At 45.3% G+C, this 22,831-nt stretch overlaps 1 protein-coding gene across 1 annotated transcript in view; it reads left to right on the top strand.

Moving 5' to 3' along the window:
- The first annotated feature begins 3,260 nt into the window (after positions 1-3,260).
- FARS2 (phenylalanyl-tRNA synthetase 2, mitochondrial) overlaps positions 3,261-22,831 on the top strand; it is a 232,295-nt gene continuing 212,724 nt past the window's right edge. Inside the window, exons 1-2 of the mRNA XM_069960195.1 lie at positions 3,261-3,331; positions 10,327-10,412. Coding sequence (XP_069816296.1) covers positions 3,309-3,331; positions 10,327-10,412 — 109 coding nt within the window. The 5' untranslated portion in view covers positions 3,261-3,308. The remainder of the gene's footprint in view (positions 3,332-10,326; positions 10,413-22,831) is intronic.

Here is a 22,831-nt window from a genome sequence, read left to right as displayed (position 1 = left end):
TGTGATAAGTCACATGGGTGGGAGGAGCCAGGCTCCAGGCTGTGCTGGTTGACAGCTGAGTACAAACATACACACACCGTATACGCAGCAGATTTGATGCCGTGTTCAGTTATTTAGATCTAATCTGCTGCGTATTGCAGCAGAAAATACGCAGCAATACGGTGTGTGTGTGTGTGTGTGTATAAAGTATACAGTGCAGAGCTGTGTGTGTATACAGTGCAGAGCTGTGTGTGTATAAAGTATACAGTGCAGAGCTGTGTGTGTATAAAGTATACAGTGCAGAGCTGTGTGTGTATAAAGTATACAGTGCAGAGCTGTGTGTGTATAAAGTATACAGTGCAGAGCTCTGTGTGTGTATAAAGTATATAGTGCAGAGCTTTGTGTGTGTATAAAGTATACAGTGCAGAGCTGTGTGTATAAAGTATACAGTGCAGAGCTGTGTGTGTATAAAGTATATAGTGCAGAGCTCTGTGTGTATAAAGTATACAGTGCAGAGCTGTGTGTGTATAAAGTATACAGTGCAGAGCTGTGTGTGTATAAAGTATACAGTGCAGAGCTGTGTGTGTATAAAGTATACAGTGCAGAGCTGTGTGTGTATAAAGTATACAGTGCAGAGCTGTGTGTGTATAAAGTATACAGTGCAGAGCTGTGTGTGTATAAAGTATACAGTGCAGAGCTGTGTGTGTATAAAGTATACAGTGCAGAGCTGTGTGTGTATAAAGTATACAGTGCAGAGCTGTGTGTGTATAAAGTATACAGTGCAGAGCTCTGTGTGTGTATAAAGTATACAGTGCAGAGCTCTGTGTGTGTATAAAGTATACAGTGCAGAGCTATGTGTGGGCATAAAGTATACAGTGCAGAGCTGTGTGTGTGTATAAAGTATACAGTGCAGAGCTATGTGTGGGTATAAAGTATACAGTGCAGAGCTATGTGTGGGTATAAAGTATACAGTGCAGAGCTGTGTGTGTATAAAGTATACAGTGCAGAGCTGTGTGTGTATAAAGTATACAGTGCAGAGCTGTGTGTGTATAAAGTATACAGTGCAGAGCTGTGTGTGTATAAAGTATACAGTGCAGAGCTCTGTGTGTGTATAAAGTATACAGTGCAGAGCTATGTGTGTGTATAAAGTATACAGTGCAGAGCTATGTGTGGGCATAAAGTATACAGTGCAGAGCTGTGTGTGTATAAAGTATACAGTGCAGAGCTGTGTGTGTATAAAGTATACAGTGCAGAGCTGTGTGTGTATAAAGTATACAGTGCAGAGCTGTGTGTGTATAAAGTATACAGTGCAGAGCTCTGTGTGTGTATAAAGTATACAGTGCAGAGCTATGTGTGTGTATAAAGTATACAGTGCAGAGCTATGTGTGGGCATAAAGTATACAGTGCAGAGCTGTGTGTGTATAAAGCCTACAGTGCAGAGCTGTGTGTGTATAAAGTATACAGTGCAGAGCTGTGTGTGTATAAAGTATACAGTGCAGAGCTGTGTGTGTATAAAGTATACAGTGCAGAGCTGTGTGTGTATAAAGTATACAGTGCAGAGCTGTGTGTGTATAAAGTATACAGTGCAGAGCTGTGTGTGTATAAAGTATACAGTGCAGAGCTCTGTGTGTGTATAAAGTATACAGTGCAGAGCTATGTGTGTGTATAAAGTATACAGTGCAGAGCTATGTGTGGGCATAAAGTATACAGTGCAGAGCTGTGTGTGTATAAAGTATACAGTGCAGAGCTGTGTGTGTGTATAAAGTATACAGTGCAGAGCTATGTGTGCGTATAAAGTATACAGTGCAGAGCTGTGTGTGTGCAGAGCTGTGTGTGTGTATAAAGTATACAGTGCAGAGCTATGTGTGTGTGTATAAAGTATACAGTGCAGAGCTATGTGTGTGTATAAAGTATACAGTGCAGAGCTATGTGTGTGTATAAAGTATACAGTGCAGAGCTGTGTGTGTGTGTATAAAGTATACAGTGCAGAGCTGTGTGTATAAAGTATACAGTGCAGAGCTGTGTGTGTATAAAGTATACAGTGCAGAGCTATGTGTGTGTATAAAGTATACAGTGCAGAGCTGTTTGTATAAAGTATACAGTGCAGAGCTGTTTGTATAAAGTATACAGTGCAGAGCTGTGTGTGTGTATAAAGTATATAGTGCAGAGCTGTGTGTGTGTATAAAGTATACAGTGCAGAGCTGTGTGTGTATAAAGTATACAGTGCAGAGCTGTTTGTATAAAGTATACAGTGCAGAGCTGTGTGTGTGTATAAAGTATATAGTGCTGATCTGTGTGTGTATAAAGTATATAGTGCAGAGCTTTGTGTGTGTATAAAGTATACAGTGCAGAGCTGTGTGTGTATAAAGTATACAGTGCAGAGCTGTGTGTGTGTATAAAGTATACAGTGCAGAGCTGTGTGTGTATAAAGTATACAGTGCAGAGCTGTGTGTGTGTATAAAGTATACAGTGCAGAGCTATGTGTGCGTATAAAGTATACAGTGCAGAGCTGTGTGTGTGTATAAAGTATACAGTGCAGAGCTATGTGTGTGTGTATAAAGTATACAGTGCAGAGCTATGTGTGTGTATAAAGTATACAGTGCAGAGCTATGTGTGCGTATAAAGTATACAGTGCAGAGCTATGTGTGTGTGTATAAAGTATACAGTGCAGAGCTATGTGTGCGCATAAAGTATACAGTGCAGAGCTATGTGTGTGTGTGTGTGTATAAAGTATACAGTGCAAAGCTGTGTGTGTATAAAGTATACAGTGCAGAGCCATGTGTGTGTATAAAGTATACAGTGCTGATCTGTGTGTGTATAAAGTATACAGTGCAGAGCTATGTGTGCGTATAAAGTATACAGTGCAGAGCTATGTGTGTGTGTATAAAGTATACAGTGCAGAGCTGTGTGTGTGTATAAAGTATACAGTGCAGAGCTATGTGTGCGCATAAAGTATACAGTGCAGAGCTATGTGTGTGTGTGTATAAAGTATACAGTGCAAAGCTGTGTGTGTGTGTATAAAGTATACAGTGCAGAGCCATGTGTGTGTATAAAGTATACAGTGCTGATCTGTGTGTGTATAAAGTATACAGTGCAGAGCTATGTGTGCGTATAAAGTATACAGTGCAGAGCCGTGTGTGTATACAGGAGAAAGCACTTGTTTTTCTGTAGCTCCATAAAGCTCACACACCTCTGTCATCTCACAAGTAAGTACTATAGGAGTGGAGTAGGGCTCCTCCCACACATGTGCCTTGATCACATGGTCCTGACATCATCAAAGGTCCTTTATCCCTTTAGGATGTAGCCTGTCCTCTCTGCACACGGCAGTCATGAGCCTGGCAGCGCAGTTTCCGTGAGTGTGTAGCCTGCAGCTTGCAGTGTGACTCCACTCCGTGGAGAAGTTGCTGTCATAGGGAGGATCTGGGGACAATAATGTACAATTCATTTACCTGCATACAATAGCATTTAAGCGGGGATGAGTGGGTTGCCTGGACTATGTAGACATAGATGTAACATGACCATTGCACTCATATGCAAGGAGATAGGTCGCCTTTACAATGCAAGAAGAGTTACCTATGCCATAAAATGGGACTACCCCTTTAAGGCTCACATTTTGCGGTATTTCTTGTTGGCTTGTAGAAAACTGTGTAATTTTACACTTTTTTTATTCATTTTTTTCTGTGTTTCTACTTTCTGGTTGTAATTAACATGGGGCTGCCATCTTGCCTGAGCTGTTTTGAACATAATTAAAGGGACTGTACCATCAGTCTGAGGCGGGCTGACCCACCCCCAGTGGGCGGAAACCTCCGCCCCTCTATGACACTGCCCCATTAGCATCAATGGAGCTCTATCATAGAGGAATGGGGGTTTCCTCCCATTGGGGGTGGGTCAGCCCTCCTCCAGTGCTTCAGCCCAGGCCTGATGGTACAGTCCTTTTAAAGTGACTGTACCACAAGGCCCAGGCAGAAGCACTGGAGGCGGGCCGACCCACCCTTAGTGGGAGGAAACCCTAGCCCCTCTATGATAGGGTTCCATTGATTCTAATGGAGTCATGTCATGGAGGGGCTGGGGTTTCTTCCCACTAAGGGTGGGTCGGCCCGCCTCCAGTGCTTCAGCCTGGGCCTGGTGGTACAGTCACTTTAAGTGAAATACTTTATAGCAAGCCTCATGGACAAAGACAATGAACATCTTCAGCAGGGCTGTGGAGTCGGAGTCGGAACTAGTTTTGGCTGGAGTCGGGAAAAAATGTACCGACTCCAACTCCAGCTTTAAAGTGACTGTACCACCAGGCCCAGGCTGAAGCACTGGAGGCGGGCCGACCCACCCCCATTGGAAAGAAACCCCAGCCCCTCCATGATGTGACTACATTAGAATCAATGGAACCCTTTCATAGTGGGGCAGGGGGTTTCCTCCCACTAAGGGTGGGTCTGCCCGCCTCCAGTGCTTCAGCCTCGGCCTGGTGATACAGTTACTTAAAAAAAAAAATCTTAGAACAATTTAAAATTGAGTTTTGCTATGAATTTTATACGTTTTGCTCATCAATATATATTATGAGCAACATTCTAATACAGCACTGGCTATATTAGATAAGGGTGGTCGAGGAAAAGTTGTCGGTCACTATTTGGCACTTTTTTTCTGAGCTGGAAGAGTCCATTGTGTGTGGGGAAATCTGTGCTATTCTCTTCCTGGATGCTGGATGATTGTATATTAGCAGCAGTGTAATATGAAGATATCCTGTGTAATATAGATCAGGAGAAGACATAAGTAGTGTAGCAGTAACCTCTGTCCTCAATGTGGGGTTTTTCTTCAGTGTTCTATGGCTGCAGCTGTGTGTGTGTGCGTGTGTGTGTGCGCGCGCGCGCTATGGCTGCAGCAGGCTGTGTGTGTGTGTGTGTGTGTGCGTGCTATCGCTGCAGCAGGCTGTGTGTGTGTGTGTGTGTGAGTGCTATGGCTGCAGCAGGCTGTGTGTGTGTGAGTGCTATGGCTGCGGCAGGCTGTGTGTGTGTGCGCTATGGCTGCAGCAGGCAGTGTGTGTGTGCTATGGCTGCAGCAGGCTGTGTGTGTGTGAGTGCTATGGCTGCAGCAGGCTGTGTGTGTGTGCGCTATCGCTGCAGCAGGCTGTGTGTGTGTGAGTGCTATGGCTGCAGCAGGCTGTGTGTGTGTGTGTGAGTGCTATAGCTGCGGCAGGCTGTGTGTGTGTGCGCTATGGCTGCAGCAGGCAGTGTGTGTGTGCTATGGCTGCAGCAGGCAGTGTGTGTGTGCTATGGCTGCAGCAGGCTGTGTGTGTGTGAGTGCTATGGCTGCAGCAGGCTGTGTGTGTGCGCTATGGCTGCAGCAGGCAGTGTGTGTGTGCTATGGCTGCAGCAGGCAGTGTGTGTGTGCTATGGCTGCAGCAGGCTGTGTGTGTGTGAGTGCTATGGCTGCAGCAGGCTGTGTGTGTGCGCTATGGCTGCAGCAGGCAGTGTGTGTGTGTGCTATGGCTGCAGCAGGCTGTGTGTGTGTGTGAGTGCTATGGCTGCAGCAGGCTGTGTGTGTGCGCGATTTGGCTGCAGCAGGCTGTGTGTGAGTGCTATGGCTGCAGCAGGCACTGTGTGTGTGTGTGTGTGTGTATGCTATGGCTGCAGCAGGCAGTGTGTGTGTGCCATGGCTGCAGCAGGCAGTGTGTGTGTGCCATGGCTGCAGCAGGGTGTGTGTGAGTGCCATGGCTGCAGCAGGGTGTGTGTGAGTGCCATGGCAGCAGCAGGCTGTGTGTGTGTGTGCGCTATGGCTGCAGTAGGCTGTGTGTGTATGCTATGGCTGCAGTAGGCTGTGTGTGTGTGTGTGTGCTATGGCTGCAGGAGGCTTTGTGTGTGTGTATGTATGCAATGGCTGCAGCAGGCTGAGTGTGTGTGCTATGGCGTGCTCCCACACCCACAGTGACCCCTCTATATAACCATTTATGATGGAGTTGGAGTCGGTCCTGATAAAATTCAGGAGTAGGAAATGGAGTCAGAGCTCCGGCTTACCGACTCTCCAGCCCTGATCTCCAGATCATAAGCATGCTCTGTAACCTGTGCAAGGGTTATTCTACAGGGGAGGGAAGCCTGTATCTGCTGGTGTCAACTTATTCTGCACAGATTACTTTTTAGCAGCCCCCTCTTATCGCAGAACAGGATCTCTCAGCTTAGTTTTAAAAGGAAACTATCAGCAGGTCAGATGAATTTAACTTGCTGATAGTTTCCTAGTGGGCACGTGGTGCTGAGTGTGAAGTTGTGTCTCTTACCTTCATCCTCGGTGCCATTACCGTACAATGTTAATGCTGTCCAATGTCCGATACGGCTGCTAAGAGAACTGCCCCGCCCCCAGAGCACCAAGCAGGCTGGCCCTCTCAACTGATGATTACAAGAGGTGGGCCGGACGGGGCAGATCAGTACTCTGTTGCTCTTAATTGCCTTAACGGACAGAGCACTACATTAAATCTGCATTGGTACAGCGCTGAGGATGAAGGTAAAAGACATACCTTCATCCCCTGCTCTGTAGATTCGTATAACCTGCTGATAGTTCCCCTTTAAGGCTATATTACATGGCCTGAGCCGCACTGTAAATAGTTATAGAGCCTACTACATGGCTTGATAATTAAGTGGCCTAAGGGTCCATTTACACAGAAAGATTATCTGACAGATTATCTGCCAAAGATTTGAAGCCAAAACTAGGAATGGATTTGAAAAGAGGAGAAATCTCAGTCTTTCCTTTATTAAAAAAAAATGTTTTTTTAAATAAATAAAAAATCCCCTCCCCTAATAAAAGTTTGAATCACCCCCCTTTCCCCATTATATAAATAAATAGACATATTTGTACATAATCGCCCAACCTATCACATTCCTGATCTCGCATGGTAAACGGTCTAAGCGCAAAAAAATTCCAAAATTGCACATTTTTGGTCACATCCAAATCCAGAACAATTGTAATAAAAGGTGATCTAAAAGTCGCATAATGCAAACAAGGTACCGATAGAAAGTACAGATCATGGAGCAAAAAAATTACACCACACAGAGCCCCACAGATCAAAAAATAAAAGAGTTATAAGCATGGGAATATTAACCCCTTAAGGACAGAGCCAATTTCGATTTTTGCATTTTCGTTTTTTCCTCCTTGTGCTTAAAAGGCCATAGCACTTGCATTTTTCCACTTAGAAACCCACATGAGCCCTTATTTTTTGCGTCATTAATTGTACTTTGCAATGACAGGCTGAATTTTTGCATAAAGTACACTGCGAATCCAAAAAAAAAAAAATATGTGGTGAAATAAAAAACAAACAAAACGCATTTTGTTTATTTGGGGGAAATGTGTTTTTACGCCATTCGCCCTGGGGTAAAACTGACTTGTTATATATGTTCCTCAAGTCGTTACGATTAAAACGATATATAACATGTATATCTTATATTGTATCTTATGGCCTGTAAAAAATTCTAACCATTTTCAACAAATATACGTCACTTAAAACCGCTCCGTTCCCAGGCTTATAGCACTTTTATCCTTTGGTCTATGTGAGGTGTCATTTTTTGCGCCATGATGTGATCTTTCTATCGGTACGTTTATTGCGCATATACGACTTTTTGATCGCTTTTTATTACAATTTTTCTGGATTTGATGCGACCAAAAATGCGCAATTTTGCACTTTGGGATTTTTTTTCGGTGACGCCGTTTACCGTGCGAGATCAGGAACGTGATTAATAGTTCCGGCGATTACGCACACGGCGATAGCAAACATGTTTGTTTATTTATTTACTTTTATTTATAACCTAGGAAAAGGGGGGTGATTCTGACTTTTATTAGGGGAGTTGGCTTTTTACTGATAACAACACTTTTTTTTTTTAAACTTTTACACTTATACTAGAAGCCTCCCTGGGGGACTTCTAGTATAAGTGCACTGATCTCTCATTGAGATCTCTGCAGCATAGATATGCTGCAGAGATCCATGAGATAGGCACTCGTTTACTTCCGGCTGCTGCAGCCGGAAGTAAACGAGTGCCGAGCCGGGGACGGCGCCATCTTGGAGCGGTCCCCGGACGGCTTGAGTTACGGAGATCGCTCCTCTGGGATAACATCCCGGGAGAGCGATCTCCCCACTAGACACCAGGGATGACGCTGCGTCCGGTAATCGGATGCAGCTGTCATGTTTGACAGCTGCATCTGATTACTGTATTAGCAAGCACGGCGATCGGACCGTGTCCGCTAATACCGGCGGTCCCGGGCTACAAGTGGCACCCGGGACCGCCGCGGTTTAGAGCGGGGTCGCCGCGCGGCCCCGCTCTGAACGTCCTTAACGGCATCAGGGCATAAATATACGCCCTATGTCGTTAAGGGGTTAAGGAACATTTTTTTTTATTTAAATATTTTTTTCTGATTAGCAGCTCACTTTATGCAAAAATTAAGCCTGTCATTGCAAAGTACAAATAGTGGTGCGAACAACAATGGCTCATGTGGGTCTCTATATAAAAAAATGCAAGCGCTATGGCCTTTTATGCACAAGGAGGAAAAAACAAAGGTGCAAAAATGGAAATTGTCTCTGTGTTTAAGAAGTTAAATGGGGAGATGTGTTGCTGGTTGACAGCAGATTATGTTTTTGACAGGTTTACAGTGAGCGATCAGTCAACGTGCGAGTGCTTGTTCATCGGCTGATTTGGCAGATAATCTTTCTGTGTACTGGACCTTAGGCCCAGTGTTGAGAATGAATAATGCAAAATATTAGGATTATTTTATCATCTAGATCATTGTTTCTTAATCCCTCTCCCCAAGTACCCACAAGAGGTCAGAGCACCTGGGTGGAGACCAGATGCACTATAATTTTATCATCTATGAAATACTAAGAAAATCCTTGAAGAGACACTGTCTATAAAAAAAACTTTTGACATGTCACCCCGTCCATTTGTGAGAACGAGTTTAGAGAAGCCTAGCTCAGAGCATTCTTCTCCCCGCAGTGTCACGTCACAAGATATCAGGTAACTAGAGTAAAGGGCCACTAAGATATTGTTCACCTTTGTGGGACTAATGCATCCACTAACAGAGGGATGGAATCCAAGTAACATTTCCATGAAATGCTGCTTAATTCTAGGGATTGGTAGGGGTAAATCATGGATAAATGGCATCAGTGTCTATACTGAAAATAAACTCCTCCTACTGGCAATTACAGTTGTAAAAATAAATTTGTGGCACTCTCTAGTATGTGATTTTGTCTGTTTTAATAGAACTGTCATTTAGGAAACTCTATGGAAACTTTATTAGTCCAATATATAGCACTTGTTTGGCTACTATGCTATATGGAGCTTATACTGAGGCTCGGTTTTGTTTAGTTATTGGTATGCAGTGTGCCACATGAGATGGAAGTACTAACAAAGAACCATCCAACATAAGGCTGTTCTTGTTGTGGTAGAATCAGATGACTTGTCTGGCTGTATTTCTGTTAGCGGTGTGTTTAGATTTTTTAAAATCATAATCAGATATATATTATACTGACATATGTTGGGAATCTGTTATTACTTTTATGCTGCCCAAACTACAAGCCATCTGAGGGGGGGGGGATGATCCTTGACAGCTTCTCCTCACCCCTGATCAGCCTTGATTCATAGTTCTTCCCCATAACAGAAAAAGGCCTATCAATTAAAGCTGGATAGGCGGAGAGTAGTTGTCTGGGATGCCCTGATATCTCGTGGCACAGGCAGCATGAAAATGATGACCGGTTCCCTTTAGGGTAGCTTCACACATACCGTATGGCAGTGGATTTTCGGCTACGGATCCCCAGCAAATTTAACTAAACGAATGAACACAGCATCAAATCTGCACCATCAAATCCGCAGCGGATCTGCTGCAGATCCGCAGCAGAAAATCCATTGCGATACGGTACGTTTGAAGCTACCCTTAAAGGGACTGTACCATCAGGCCTGGGCTGAAGCACTGGAGGCAGGCTGACCCACCCCCAATGGGAGGAAACCCACGTTCCTCTATGATACAGCTCCATTGATTCTAATAGAGCAGTGTCATAGAGGGGTGGAGGTTTCCTCCCACTGGGGGTGGGTCAGCCCGCCTCCAGTGCTTCAGCCCAGGCCTGATGGTACAGTCCCTTTAATATACATCTTTCCTGTGGTGTGCAATACTTCATTCAAACTGACCCATATTGTGCACTTTGCCTTGCAATTTGCTGCCTGCATTGCTTGTATTATCCCACTACCAAGAGTATACTGCCTTTTTTTTATACTATAATCCCACATGAAACTACAGCGTATGCCTAGACTAACGTGTATTCCTATAGAAGAAAATGATGAAATGGTCTGCATACTTTGATATTTGATTTTTCTTTGGTAATTTCAGACGATGTTCTGGCGTCAGAAGGTGCATCCCGAAAAGCATTACACCTTGCTGGAAACGGTATTCTACATTTAATAACAGAATTTCTGGTAAGGTAATTTTTGGTAATTTTTTAATCGTAACAAAAAATTGCTGTTGATTTTTTTGTCTTGCAGTAAAGGGAGAAAACTTTTGATATAGTGCTGCAGTTATATAATAAATGATTATATATTATATAAGCTTTTCTTACCTCACCACGCTGTCCCAGTGTCTTCCTGCGGTGTCTTTCAGCAAACAATCCCACTGCCACTTCTGCGACTGAACCATCTTGGCATTGACAGCTCACTTAGCCAATGACTGGCCGCAGCTTTGTACCGTCTCAGTCAGTAAGGGAGAAAGAACAGGCTTTGAGGACTCCCACTTTTGTAATCATGAGCAGAAGCAGTTCACTGCTTAGTGTAAGCCTTTTCTTGCTGTACTTCCTCTGTTTCTTTTCTTTCTGGTGACATAGAACCTTGAAAACACAATGTATCAATATCTGCTCCCCATATGCAATCTATAGTAATGTTCTGTAAATCGTTCCCCAGCACATTGCCTGCCTGTTCAGTGCAGAGCACTTTCACTAGCATTATGTCATGAAATAGAAAAGAGGAATACGTGCTGTCCTGTGATTGGCCAGACAGTGAGGGATAGGAAGTGTGATTACTGCTGGCAAAACAGCCTAGCTCTGGTCTCACCCATTAAAATGGAGAATCATAAATACCAAGGAGCTCAGTAACCACAGTAGGAGCACTAACTTCACCTTGTCACTACTCTGAAAGTCGGTCTAACAAAACCTTTCAGGTTTTTAAAATCTTTTGAAAGTACATGTACACTTTAAAGGGGTAGTGCGGCGCTCAGAAATTATTCACAGAATAACACACATTACAAAGTTATACAACTTTGTAATGTATGTTATGTCTGTGAATCGCCCCGTTACCCGTGTACCCGGAAGTGTGGTGCATTATACATTACCTGATCCGTGACGAGGGCCGTCCGCCATCTTGTGCCAATCGTCATCTTCGGCGGACGGCCGAGTCGCTGCCGCCTGTCAACCCTCCGCCGCGTCACAACTGTGCTCAGCCGCGATTGGCTGAGCACAGTTATGCTCAGCCAATCGCGGCCGCGTCATCAGCTGCTCAGCCGCGATTGGCTGAGCACAGTTATGTTAGTATTCAGAGTCCTTATCACATTTTCTGATGATATAATAAAACATTTGTAATACATGTAATGTAACTCTCTGTCGGGGTGTTAAATTGAAACCTCTAGTCCATCTGGTTACATTATATGTTTTTTTCCTTCCAAATTGTGTTCTAGTTGAACATTCAGACAGCAGTTCCATCCTGAAGGATAATTCTCAGAAAACCCTGTGGTAGGGATTTCCTTCATTAAAGGGAACCAATCAGCACAATTGTCCTTATATGGTTGCCAGCAGCACAGTATAGATCTACTGTGCAGCTCGTGGAGCAACAGTAGCTTCACAAAGGGGAAAAAGCTGTTATATCATGCTGTGTGAGGCAGGGAGAGGGGGGAAACTAATCATCTGGGCATGGAGCCACCTGCGACTAGTTACGGCTCACTGCCTGTCAGAGCACAGTGTGGGGATGATTGACAGGTAGAGAGGCCACTAACTGGTCTCTCTGCGTGTCAATCATCCCCACAGAGTGCGCTGACAGGTAGAGAACCGTGACTAGTCACGGGCGTCTCCCCGCCCAGATGACTTGTTGCCACCCCTCTCCCTGCCTCGCACGATGGAATAAAACATTTTTTTCTCCCTTGCTGCTGCGTCTGGTATACTCAGGGAGCTACACAGTAGCTATATACTGGGAATCACATCAGCACAATCATGCTGATTGGTTCTCTTAAAAGTGAATGTACCACACTAATGAAAATTTACATATGATGTATGTCTCTTGTAACTTGACAAAGGCGCACAGACCCTGAAACGCGTTGTTTTTATGAGACAATAAAAGAATCACTATTTTATTCATCGCTGCTTAGAGCCATCTCTAGCACCATTACAGGTCCTTATCTATTTTAACCTTGGTTAAGCCCAAGGTTACAACACCACTGCATATGAAGAAACCGGAACACATGGCAGGAACTGGGCAGTGATTTGAAAATGGACCGCACCACCGGGATCTCTGCACCAGCTCTAACCAAGTGATAAAAAGTGTTTCATTAGCATAAGTGGTACATTCGCCCTAACCCTCTTGGGATCATATTTTTCGTAATGTAAATGTCTAATCTGGTCAAGTGCCACAATAATCTTATTTTGTGGATAAAATGTTTTTCCAAACTTAAAATTCATAGTTTCCCACTGCAGCCTCCTCAGATACTGCAAACACTTCAGCTATCATATCCCCTCTTTATTAGATTGTGCAATATTGCCTGTGACTAGAGATGAGCAAATTTACATTAACCACGAAGCAAAGTGCTTTATTTCTGCAATCCGCTCATCACCCTGCTTCCATTTAACTGACTGCCACTCCTCCCCGGGTGCTGAGGAAAAAGGCATCCAGTCCTGGGAAACTGGGAGAAGTCTTCTAGAACTGGATTCAGCTTTTCCCAGCACCCAGAGAGGAGCGGCAGTCACTTAAATGGCAGCCGGCTGGTGAGCGTATTGCAGAGATAAAGCACTGTGCTTCGTAATTACTGTAAATTCGCTCATCTCTACCTGTGACCATTATGTGCAGTTTACAGTGGGCTCACTCTGCTAACTACTGATATTTAATCATTTGCTGCTGTAATTGAAGTATAATACATATTCTCTATAGCTGTGCAAGCTAAGATTGAGATTAGTCCATATAAAATATAAAAAAAGAAAGCCAACTCCCACTACCAAGATGTCTACTTGTGGTGCATGGATTACACTAAATCATAGGGTACAAGGAGGGCGCGTTTCGGCGTATAGCCTTCATCAGCTTCATGAAGGTCGGCATGTTTCCAGTGCACCACGCTGTCTTATTCATGTGCATTACTGGTGTGTTTGTTAAGCAACATTATTATAACAGTACACCTTTCCTGGACATGTTTATATCCTAGAACATACCCATTCAAACAAAATATCTAAAATATTACATAGCCACTTATATGACAGCTCTATATAAATGAGCGGCGGAATCCGGCAAACCATAGACTGAAGCCTATGGGACCAGCGGAGATACGCGGCTGCAAGCTGCAGTATCCGCGGCGGATTCCGTAGTGTGCACATACCCTTACTGTGTATGTTTAGGCAGCGAACTTGGATTCATTAGTGTAGCAAGCTTCTAAGCCACCTGGGTAACAGGTGATGGCGTACGCAGTGTTAAAGTTACTCTCTACCGGCATCTTGCCGCCCCCGAACCACCGACACCCCGTTGTAGAGGTACTCATGCTGTGTCCATTGGCATGTTTTCCGGTGCGTTATTTACAAGGTAAATTACTTTTATTAATGCGGCGAGGCAGGATGGCCAGTCAAACTGGCGTGGCCTAGAGTATCGGTGCCCTAGGCCTGTGGTGCTCTCTCCACCTTCCTTCACTTTCAAAATGCCCCTGGGACAGATGGAGACATGGAGAGAGACGCCAAAGGCCTAGGGCACTGATGTTCTTTGCCACGCCAGTTTGATTGCCCACCACGCCGCTTTGATATAAGTAGTTTTTCTTCTAAATACCAGCACCAGGAGACTGGCTGACCCCTGAACCGGGCGCGGCATGAGTACCTCTACAACGTAGTGCCAGGGGGTTACCAGTGCAGAGTCGCTTTAAAGGGAACCATTCACCCCGTGGCCCCCGTTAGAAACAGACAAACAGTTACATAAAGGTCAATATACTTACCATATCGCTCCCGATCCCGTCCCGGATCTTGTTGTTGACACGGAGAAATCGCCGATTCTTCTTCTCCCGCCCATTATGGTAATGAGCTGAGATGAGTCCAACGTCCATAGGAAACGACGGACGAGTCCAACTTATTCATGAGGTCCTCTTCTCGTCGCCGCCCATCCACGCCTCCTGGAACTTGATTGACGTCTTCAGTCTTCAGTCTCCTCACGAATTCCCGCGCAGGCGCCGTTGCGAAGGTCTCGTCATCTCTTCTGCGCCTACGCGGTAAACAGGATACGTGCTCATGACGTTCCTGTGTACCGTGCATGCGCGAAGTCCAACACGTCACTTCAGCTCTGACAATCGGCGCACGCGCAGTAAACATTGAAGCTGTGGAGCGGCTTCAATTGTGAACTGCGCATGCGCCGAAAACGACCGTCACGGGGGGGAGGAAGAAGACCCGGCGTCAATCAAGTGTCGGAGGCGGGGAGAAGGCTGGACTTCGGGCCAGCGGCGCTCATTACCATAATGGGCGCGAGAAGAAGAATCGGCGATTTCTCCGTGTCAACAACGAGATCCGGGACGGGACCGGGAGCGATATGGTAAGTATATTGACCTCTATGTAACTGTTTGTCTGTTTCTAACGGGGGCCACGGGGTGAATGGTTCCCTTTAAGGCTATGTTCACAACGGCTGTAATTTTGGTGCGGTGGAACAATGCCTGTTTCTTTATGGAATCCCCGCCGGAGCATATACACATCGTATACGCTCCGGCCGGGATCCCACACGGGGCCGCAAATAACTGACATATCAGTTTTCTGTGGCCGGAATTCAGTGAATTCTGGCCGCAGAAAGCCCTGTCAGTTCACACAGTGAAGCGAGCGTTCTGCGATGATCTGGGCACAGACCGGCCATTCCGTGACCTGGCCGAGGTCACGGAACGGCCGGTCTGATACGTAGTGTGAACATAGCCTAAAGGATATTCAAAACCATAGACCCATTGCTAAAACAATACATTTAGACATGACAATTCTGGCACACCAAACAAATATCATTATTATATATTATTGCCTTTTGCTCCCATTATGGCATTTAGCTTAACCCAAACATTTCTATATGGCTGGAATTGTAGAGAATTGAACAGCTTGTTTCCTTATGAGGGTGACTCAAAAGAAACGTAAAGAGAACATGCTGACTCTATAAACTGTCTTATGAAGGTATTGACCGTAAATAGGGCTCCTTAATAATTCCTCTTAATTTGGGTTTGGCCATTAGCCCTTTTAGTGTTATCTGTAAATGACCACCATAATTATTCTACAAATTACTCTGCGTAAATTGACCAAAGAGGTTCCTCCTCAACAGTGAAGCAAATCATTAGATCCTTGTGTCATTGTGTGACAGAGGTGAGCGATATTGATCATACCTTAAATTTTCTGTTTCATTGAACCAAAATAGTGTTGGTATATTGATTTCCAATCCGAGCCTCATTAGGGTTTGACACTGTTTGTTAGCTGCTTAGTAACAGATTACTGTGTGTCATTCATACGCCTTTCGAGACTAGTGTGAATTAATTGTTCCCTGTCAAAAGTTTGATGGCGAAGCAATAAAATGTGAGAATTATAGTATAACTTGTTATTATCATGCTAATGAAAATGTTACCAGTGAGTGAAGTCTGAACAGGGAACTTGGGAAGTTCTGATTGTGTTCTATGAAGGCACAATTCCTCATTTCACATTTGTTCTTAGTATATAAACAGCGCCTTTTCAGATGCCCATTAGATGGTGCTGACAACAATGCTTTTCTTTTCCAGTGCATTACAAATTGTACATCATTTTATTAGGAAAATGCTAATTTATACGTTGCTGTATGATCTTTCAGTGCTGCAGGTGTATGTGATCACAAGGTTTTTCTCACCATAAGGCGTAACTACTACAAATATGCCATTTTGTCGTGACACTTCCATGTAAACTATTACTGCATTGACCAGCAGTACATTTAAAGGGAATCTGCCTGTGGTTTTGAGCCCTTAAAATAGCTGACAGCGCTAACAGGGAAAGGAGTCAGAACATAGCAACGGTTTCAGTCATGCAGGTTGCATAGCTGAGAAAACGTCCTTTATTGTCCTCAGGACCATTATTGCAGATGCATAGAAGGCAGACCCTTCATAAGAAGTGCATGGAGTACTGCTGACAGATTGCTTTTAAACTCATTTACCTTTTTGCTAGTTCAATAATGAAGTCACCATGGCAGGTCTATTGCAGTATTTAATAATTGGGATTTAACCTTGGCTTCTAATCTGTCTTAAAAAAAAAAAAAAAAATCTAATCAGCTATTGAGCCTCATCCACCTACACACTATGCTTGTGAGATGCTCCTGCCCCTCACCAGGGAGCTGAACAGGGAAGAGCTTTTCTGCTCCCTGGACAAATCTTTAAGGTAAGTATATGGGGAGAGATTTATTAGTGGAACAGTAGAGTAGTAGCCTATAGACACCAGTCAGATTGCCTCTTTCATTTTGAACCCCTTCACGTTTTATATATATATATATATATATATATATATATATATATATATATATATATATATATATATGCACTGTTATGCTCAGACAATCGCGGCTGAGCAGCTGATGACGCGCTGGAGGGGGGCCGCATTAGGGAGGGCTGGAGCGGTCCGGCCGGCTTCCTGAAGATGACGTCATTGTCCCAAGATGGCGGCCGGGATCGACACTATACAGTATACAACATCACACTTCCGGGTCAAGCGTGTGTGGTGGGGGAAACATGGGGAAGGGTGCCATTCACTTAAAAAACACACATTACAATGTTGTATAACTTTTGTAATGTGTGTTATTTAGTGAAATAATGCTTTACACCGCACTACCCTTTAAATGTGTGTGGGGCCGCTTCAGTGTGATTGACCTCACACACATTAGTGTCCCAGGAGCCGGAGATAATGACAGGCAGCCACGATCACGCATTGCACTGCAGAGGACTCTGGGAACATCACAGAATGATGCGGTGATGGCGTAGGTGGCAGAAGATTTTGAACACATCAAGGACCCTTCTAGTGTCTGGGGAAAAAAAGGGCGCCAGATTTAAATCAGGCAAAGTATCTCCAGCATCAGCATCTGCAAGATGAGCTCTCCTGCCAGAGCAACTCCTTAGGGTGATGCAGCCTCCCTGGGGCTCCTACTTCTATGTCTAGACCTAAGAATAGGAAATATGTTGTGTGTGGTCTAAAATTTGACCCTTCAGGTCCTAAACATCTCTGCAAAAAATGTTCAGCATTTATTATAAAAGAAAAAACTCTGGATATTATGCATGAGATCAAACTTATGATTAGGGAATAGATGCATTCAGCTCTTGCCTCTGCTTTTGGCAGGTTTCTAGTGACCTGGGTATAAGGCCCTATTCCGCGGAACGATTATCGGCTGATATCGGGCGATAATCGTCCCATGGAATTGACAGCAACGTTCAGGTGACATTGTTCATGTCGGCTGATCGTTGCGTCGTTTATCTTGTTGAAAGACAAATGACTGATACAGCAACAATCTGCTGCCGTCACTCCGTGGAATAGGAGCGTCGGCAGCAGACGCTGCTGTATTCTATGGGCTGCCCGGACCATCAGCGATCCCCCGGGCAGCCCCCCTGCGGCTCCCCGCGGCCACCCCCAGACTTACCCGCTCGCTGCTGCGGCGTGGAATAGCGTCAGCAGCGAGTGGGGAACGAGGAGCAAATGAGCGCTAATAGCTCCCGTCAGTCGTCCCGTTGAATAGGGCCTTTACCACTGAGAAAAAATCATCAAATGTGTTTGTATCTGATTCAGATTTTTCCCTTAGACGTGGAAGAGGGGGGATCTGTAATGTTTTCCCAGTTTCTACAAAGCACCTTTTTAACCCCGAGGATATAGAGGAGCTGGTAAAGGCTTTTAGGGCTACCCTAAATGTAGAAAAGCGCCAAAAGGCAATAGCTAAACTTAAGTCCTTTCTCCCCTTCTCATGGGCAACCTCGGCTATCATATAATTAGGCATCTAAATCTCAGTGGACCCTACCAAGTTATAGTCCTTAAAGAGTCACTGTCGTGAATTTTTTTTGCAGAAATCAATAGTCCAGGCGATTTTAAGAATCTTTGTAATTGGGTTTATTAGGCGAAAAATGAATTTTTATTGTGAAAAAGCAGTTTGAAGCTCTCCCCCCTCTATATTGTTCTCCAATGGAGAGAGGGAAAAGAGACACCAAAACAGAACAGCAAAGAGTTAATTAAATGCTACAGTACCCTCTGTCCTCTCTCCTCTGATGTCACCACTGACCTCTAACCTCTGAAAAGCACTCTGAATAGCTCCCCTGGGGTGTAATTCTCTGTTTTCTGTTGCTGACATTTCTCCTCCATCTCCCCCCCCCCTCCCCTCTCTTCATAGAACAGACAGGACATGTCTGAATGAGATTTCCTGATTCTGAGCAGTGGATGACAGAAAGGAGAGGAGGGGGGGGGCCTGGGAAAAGTCTTTTTAAATGCAGATAATGGCATATTTGCCTAATAAACCCAATTACAAAGTTTCTTAAAATCGCCTGGACTATTGATTTCTGCAAAAAAAAAAAAAAAAATCACGACCGTGCCTCTTTAACCTCTTAAGGACCCATGTCGTACCAGTACGTCATGGATCACTGTCACTTAAGGACCCATGACGTACCGGTACGCGGGTCCTTTAAGAGGGCGCCGCGAACCGGCCGCATGCGATCGGGAGAGATGGCCTGCAGAAATACACTGCAGGCCATCTCTCCCTGTCGGCACGGGGGGTTGTTAACCCCCCCCCCATGTCGACGATCGCCGCTATTGGCTTATCAGTTCAGATCAGCCAATAGCGGCGATCGGAACATTTCCGGGTCATCGGTGACCCGATGACCCGGAAAAAATGGCGGTCGGTGCTGTCCGAGGACGGCACCGACCGCCATTACTGTAAAAAGTAATGGTGGCCACGTGCCACCGGCCCGATCGCCGTTCACGGTGATCAAAGTCCCCAAAAGTTATAAATACCTGCTCTGGACCCCACAGCTAGGTAGCTGAGGGGTCCAGAGCAGGTATTCGTACATTACTCACCTGTCCCGGGGTCCTGATCGGCGTCTTCCGGGTTCGCGGCGTCCTCGTGTTCTCGTTCGGGTCTTCGGCTTCTTCCGTGACGTCACGTTCGGCTATTTTCGGCTCCAGCGTCGGGTTTTTGGGATTTTCTGCTCTGCTGCCCTCTAGCGGCTGATATGTGTAATACACTTATCAGCAGCTACAGGGATGTTCAGTATGTAATAAAGTTGTGTTTTTTTTTTTTTTTCTATTTTCCGCACCCTATCGCCGCTGAGTGTTGATCAGCATCGCACGAAAGTGTGCTGCTAATCAGCAACTCCTCCTTTTTGACGTAGGGTGTTTTTTTTCTATATCCTACTGCCACGGTCTGCTGATAAGTACTTACTGTAAAAAAACACGTAAAAAACACTACATTACACCACACTACACTACATTGAATAAAGTTTGACACTACGCCACTACATACCCCATATACCAATCTCCATATAAAAGTGACCCTCGGCGTGTTTTCGGCGTCAGAGGGATACGTTATTATTGCCTCCGACACCGAAACAGCCAGTGAGGATAAATGGGGGGATCCTTCGTTCCTCCATTCATCCTCATCCTCCAATGACGTATCTGGGGGTAGCGTAGCATACGCTGCCTCCCGGACACGTCTTTTCCGCCAGTACCGTCCCAATAAGTGATGGCGTAAAATTCTACTAACTCTGTGAGCGTACCTCAGGGTACACTTACAGATTTAGGGTACGTGCACACTGCGGAATGGCGAAGGATAACTCTTTGTGCATTCCGCAGCTGGCACCCACCGGCGGACTGATGCGGGCGCGTGTCTCCGCCCGTGTCATAGACTCCATGTTATGCATGGGTGGATTCCATCTTCCGTCCAAAAAATGAATACGTTGGACAGAGAGCGGAATCCGCCCGTGCATAGAATGGAGTCTATGACACGGACGGAGACGCGCGCCTGCATCAGTCAGCCGGCGGGTGCCAACTGCGGAATGCACGAAGGGTTATCCTTCGCCATTCCGCAGTGTGCACGTACCCTTAGAATGTATGAAGGAAGGGACACCCGAATCCAGCCCCCAGATGCCCCCCACCCCCCCATCCTCGGAACAAGTGGGAAGATCGTCCGGGAACTGATCTTCCCACTGCTGGATAAAGGTTACCACCTGTACGGGGATAACTTTTATACCAGCACCCCCTCTTCCGATCCCTCGCTGCCTGAGCTACTGTAGCTTGCGGCACGATACGAAAATATCAGAAGCAGTAATAGAGCCCTAATATTTAGCAGCCATGGAGCGGACCCAGCGCTTCTGGATATGTGGGACCCCGTATCGCACCAGGACAACATTTTCCAGGTGACGTCCCCCCCACAGGAGAACGGGAGACCCCAGAAGAAGTGCAGAGTGTGGTGTAACAGGGGGATCAGGAAGGACGCCATTTTCCAGTGTGACACCTGTCCTGATCGCCCCGGCCTCTGCAAACTGGATCGCTTCAAGGCGTACCACACGTCATTGGGGTTCTACATTATCTAAATTCTGTCCCTTATTCCTATTTCAGGGGCCACGTTGATCCAGGGATTATTCTGATCGCCATTATGGAGTCGGGAAGGAATTTTTCCCAGTGATGAGGCTACTGTCGTCTGCCTCACGAGGGGTTTTTGCCTTCCTCTGGATCAACACAGGTTGAATTTGATGGACACCTGTCATTTTCAACCTTATAAACTAATAATTGGCCTAATACCCCCAAATAAATTAGAATGGTCCCTTTTCCCCAGCTAAATAGATATGGCCACCTTTCCCATTAGAGGATGCCATGATGCAATTACAAAGCCTCTGTGCTGCCAGGGCAGTAGAAACCCCCCACAAGTGACCCCATTATGGAAATTACACCCCATAAGGAATCTAACAAGGGGGGCAGCGGGTATATGGCCCCATGGTGACGGCCACATTTGGGACGTGAAAATGAAAAAAATGGTATTTTTTATTTTCACGGCACATGTTCTACACATGTGCCCGTCACCAGTGGGGTCCATATGCTCACTGCTTCCCTCGTTAGATTCCTTATGGGGTGTAATTTCCAGAATGGGGTCACTTGTCGGGGGTTTCTACTGTCCTGGCAGCACAGGAGCTTTTTAATTGCGACATGGCCTACATCCTCCATTCCAGCCTCTAAATTGCGCTCTGTCCCTTTGGTGGCTTGCCCTGTGCCCATATGGCACATTATGTCCACATGTGGGGTATTTTCGTACTCAGGGGAAATTACCCTACACGTTTTGCGTTTATTTTCTTTTTTAACCCCTTGTGGAAATGGAAAAAAATCAAGGCTAGACCAACATTTAGTGTAATTTTTTTTTAATTTTTACTTTAAATCCTTAATCTTGTCATGATTTTTTCATTTTCATAAGGGGCTAAAAGGTAAAAAAAAAACACTAAATGTGTAGCGCAATTTCTCCTGAGTACGGAAATACCCCACATGTGGACATAAAGCGCCATGCGGGCGCAGGGTAAGCCTCCAAAGGGAAGGAGCGCCATTTGGTTTTTTGAGGCTGGATTTGGCTGGATTGGATTTCGAGGGGCCATGTTGCATTTAAAAGGCCCCTGTGTTGCCAAGACAGTTGAAACCCCCCACAAATGACCCCATTATGGAAACTACACCCCACAAGGAATGTAACAAGGGGTGTAGTGAGCATATGGACCCCATTGGTGACGGGCACAAATGTGGAACAATGTGGCATGAAAATGAAATATTACATTTTTTTACACTATAATGTTGGTGTAGCCTTGAATTTATCATTTTCACAAGGGGTTAAAAGAGAAAAAAAAACACAATGTGTAGAGCAATTTCCCCCGAGTCCGTAAATACCCCACATGTGGACATAAAGCGCCATGTGGGCGCAGGGCAAGCCTCCGAAGGGAAGGAGCGCCATTTGGATTTTGGAGGTTGGATTTGGCTAGAATGGATTATGAACGCCATGTCGCATTTACAGAGCCCTTGTGCTGCCAAGACATTGGAAACCCCCCACAAGTGACCCCATTATGGAAACTACACCCCTCAAGGAATCTAACAAGGGGTGTAGTGAGCAAATGGACCCCTTGATGACGGGCACATTTGTGCCGTGAAAGTGAAAAAATGAAATTTTTCACTTTCACGTCACATTGTTCCACATTTGTGCCCGTCACCAGTGGGGTCCATATGCTCACTACACCCCTTGTTAGATTCCCTGAGGGGTGCAGTTTCCAGAATGGGGTCACTTGTGGGGGGTTTCCAGTGTTTTGGCAGCACGAGGGCTCTGTAAATGCGACGTGGCCCTTGAAATCCATTCCAGTGAAATCCAGCTTCCAAACGCTCCTTCCCTTTGGAGGCTCGTCCTGCGCCCGCTTGGCACTTTATGTCCACATGTGGGGTATTTCTGTACTCGGGAGAAACTGCGCTACACATTTTGTGTCTTTTTTTTCTTTTTATCCTTTGTGAAAATGAAAAATTGAAGGCTAGAACAACGTTTTAGTGTAAAAAATACTTTTGTCTTTTTTCACGCCACATTGTTCGGAAAATCTGTGAAGCACCTGTGGGGTCCAGATGCTCACCGCCCCCCTTGTTACATTCCTTGAG

Source organism: Dendropsophus ebraccatus, chromosome 2 (genome assembly GCF_027789765.1).
Source record: "Dendropsophus ebraccatus isolate aDenEbr1 chromosome 2, aDenEbr1.pat, whole genome shotgun sequence".
NCBI classification, from domain to species: Eukaryota; Metazoa; Chordata; class Amphibia; order Anura; family Hylidae; genus Dendropsophus; species Dendropsophus ebraccatus.
The sequence above is the reverse complement of the archived record's forward strand: the minus strand, read 5'-3'. Positions and strand labels throughout refer to the sequence as shown.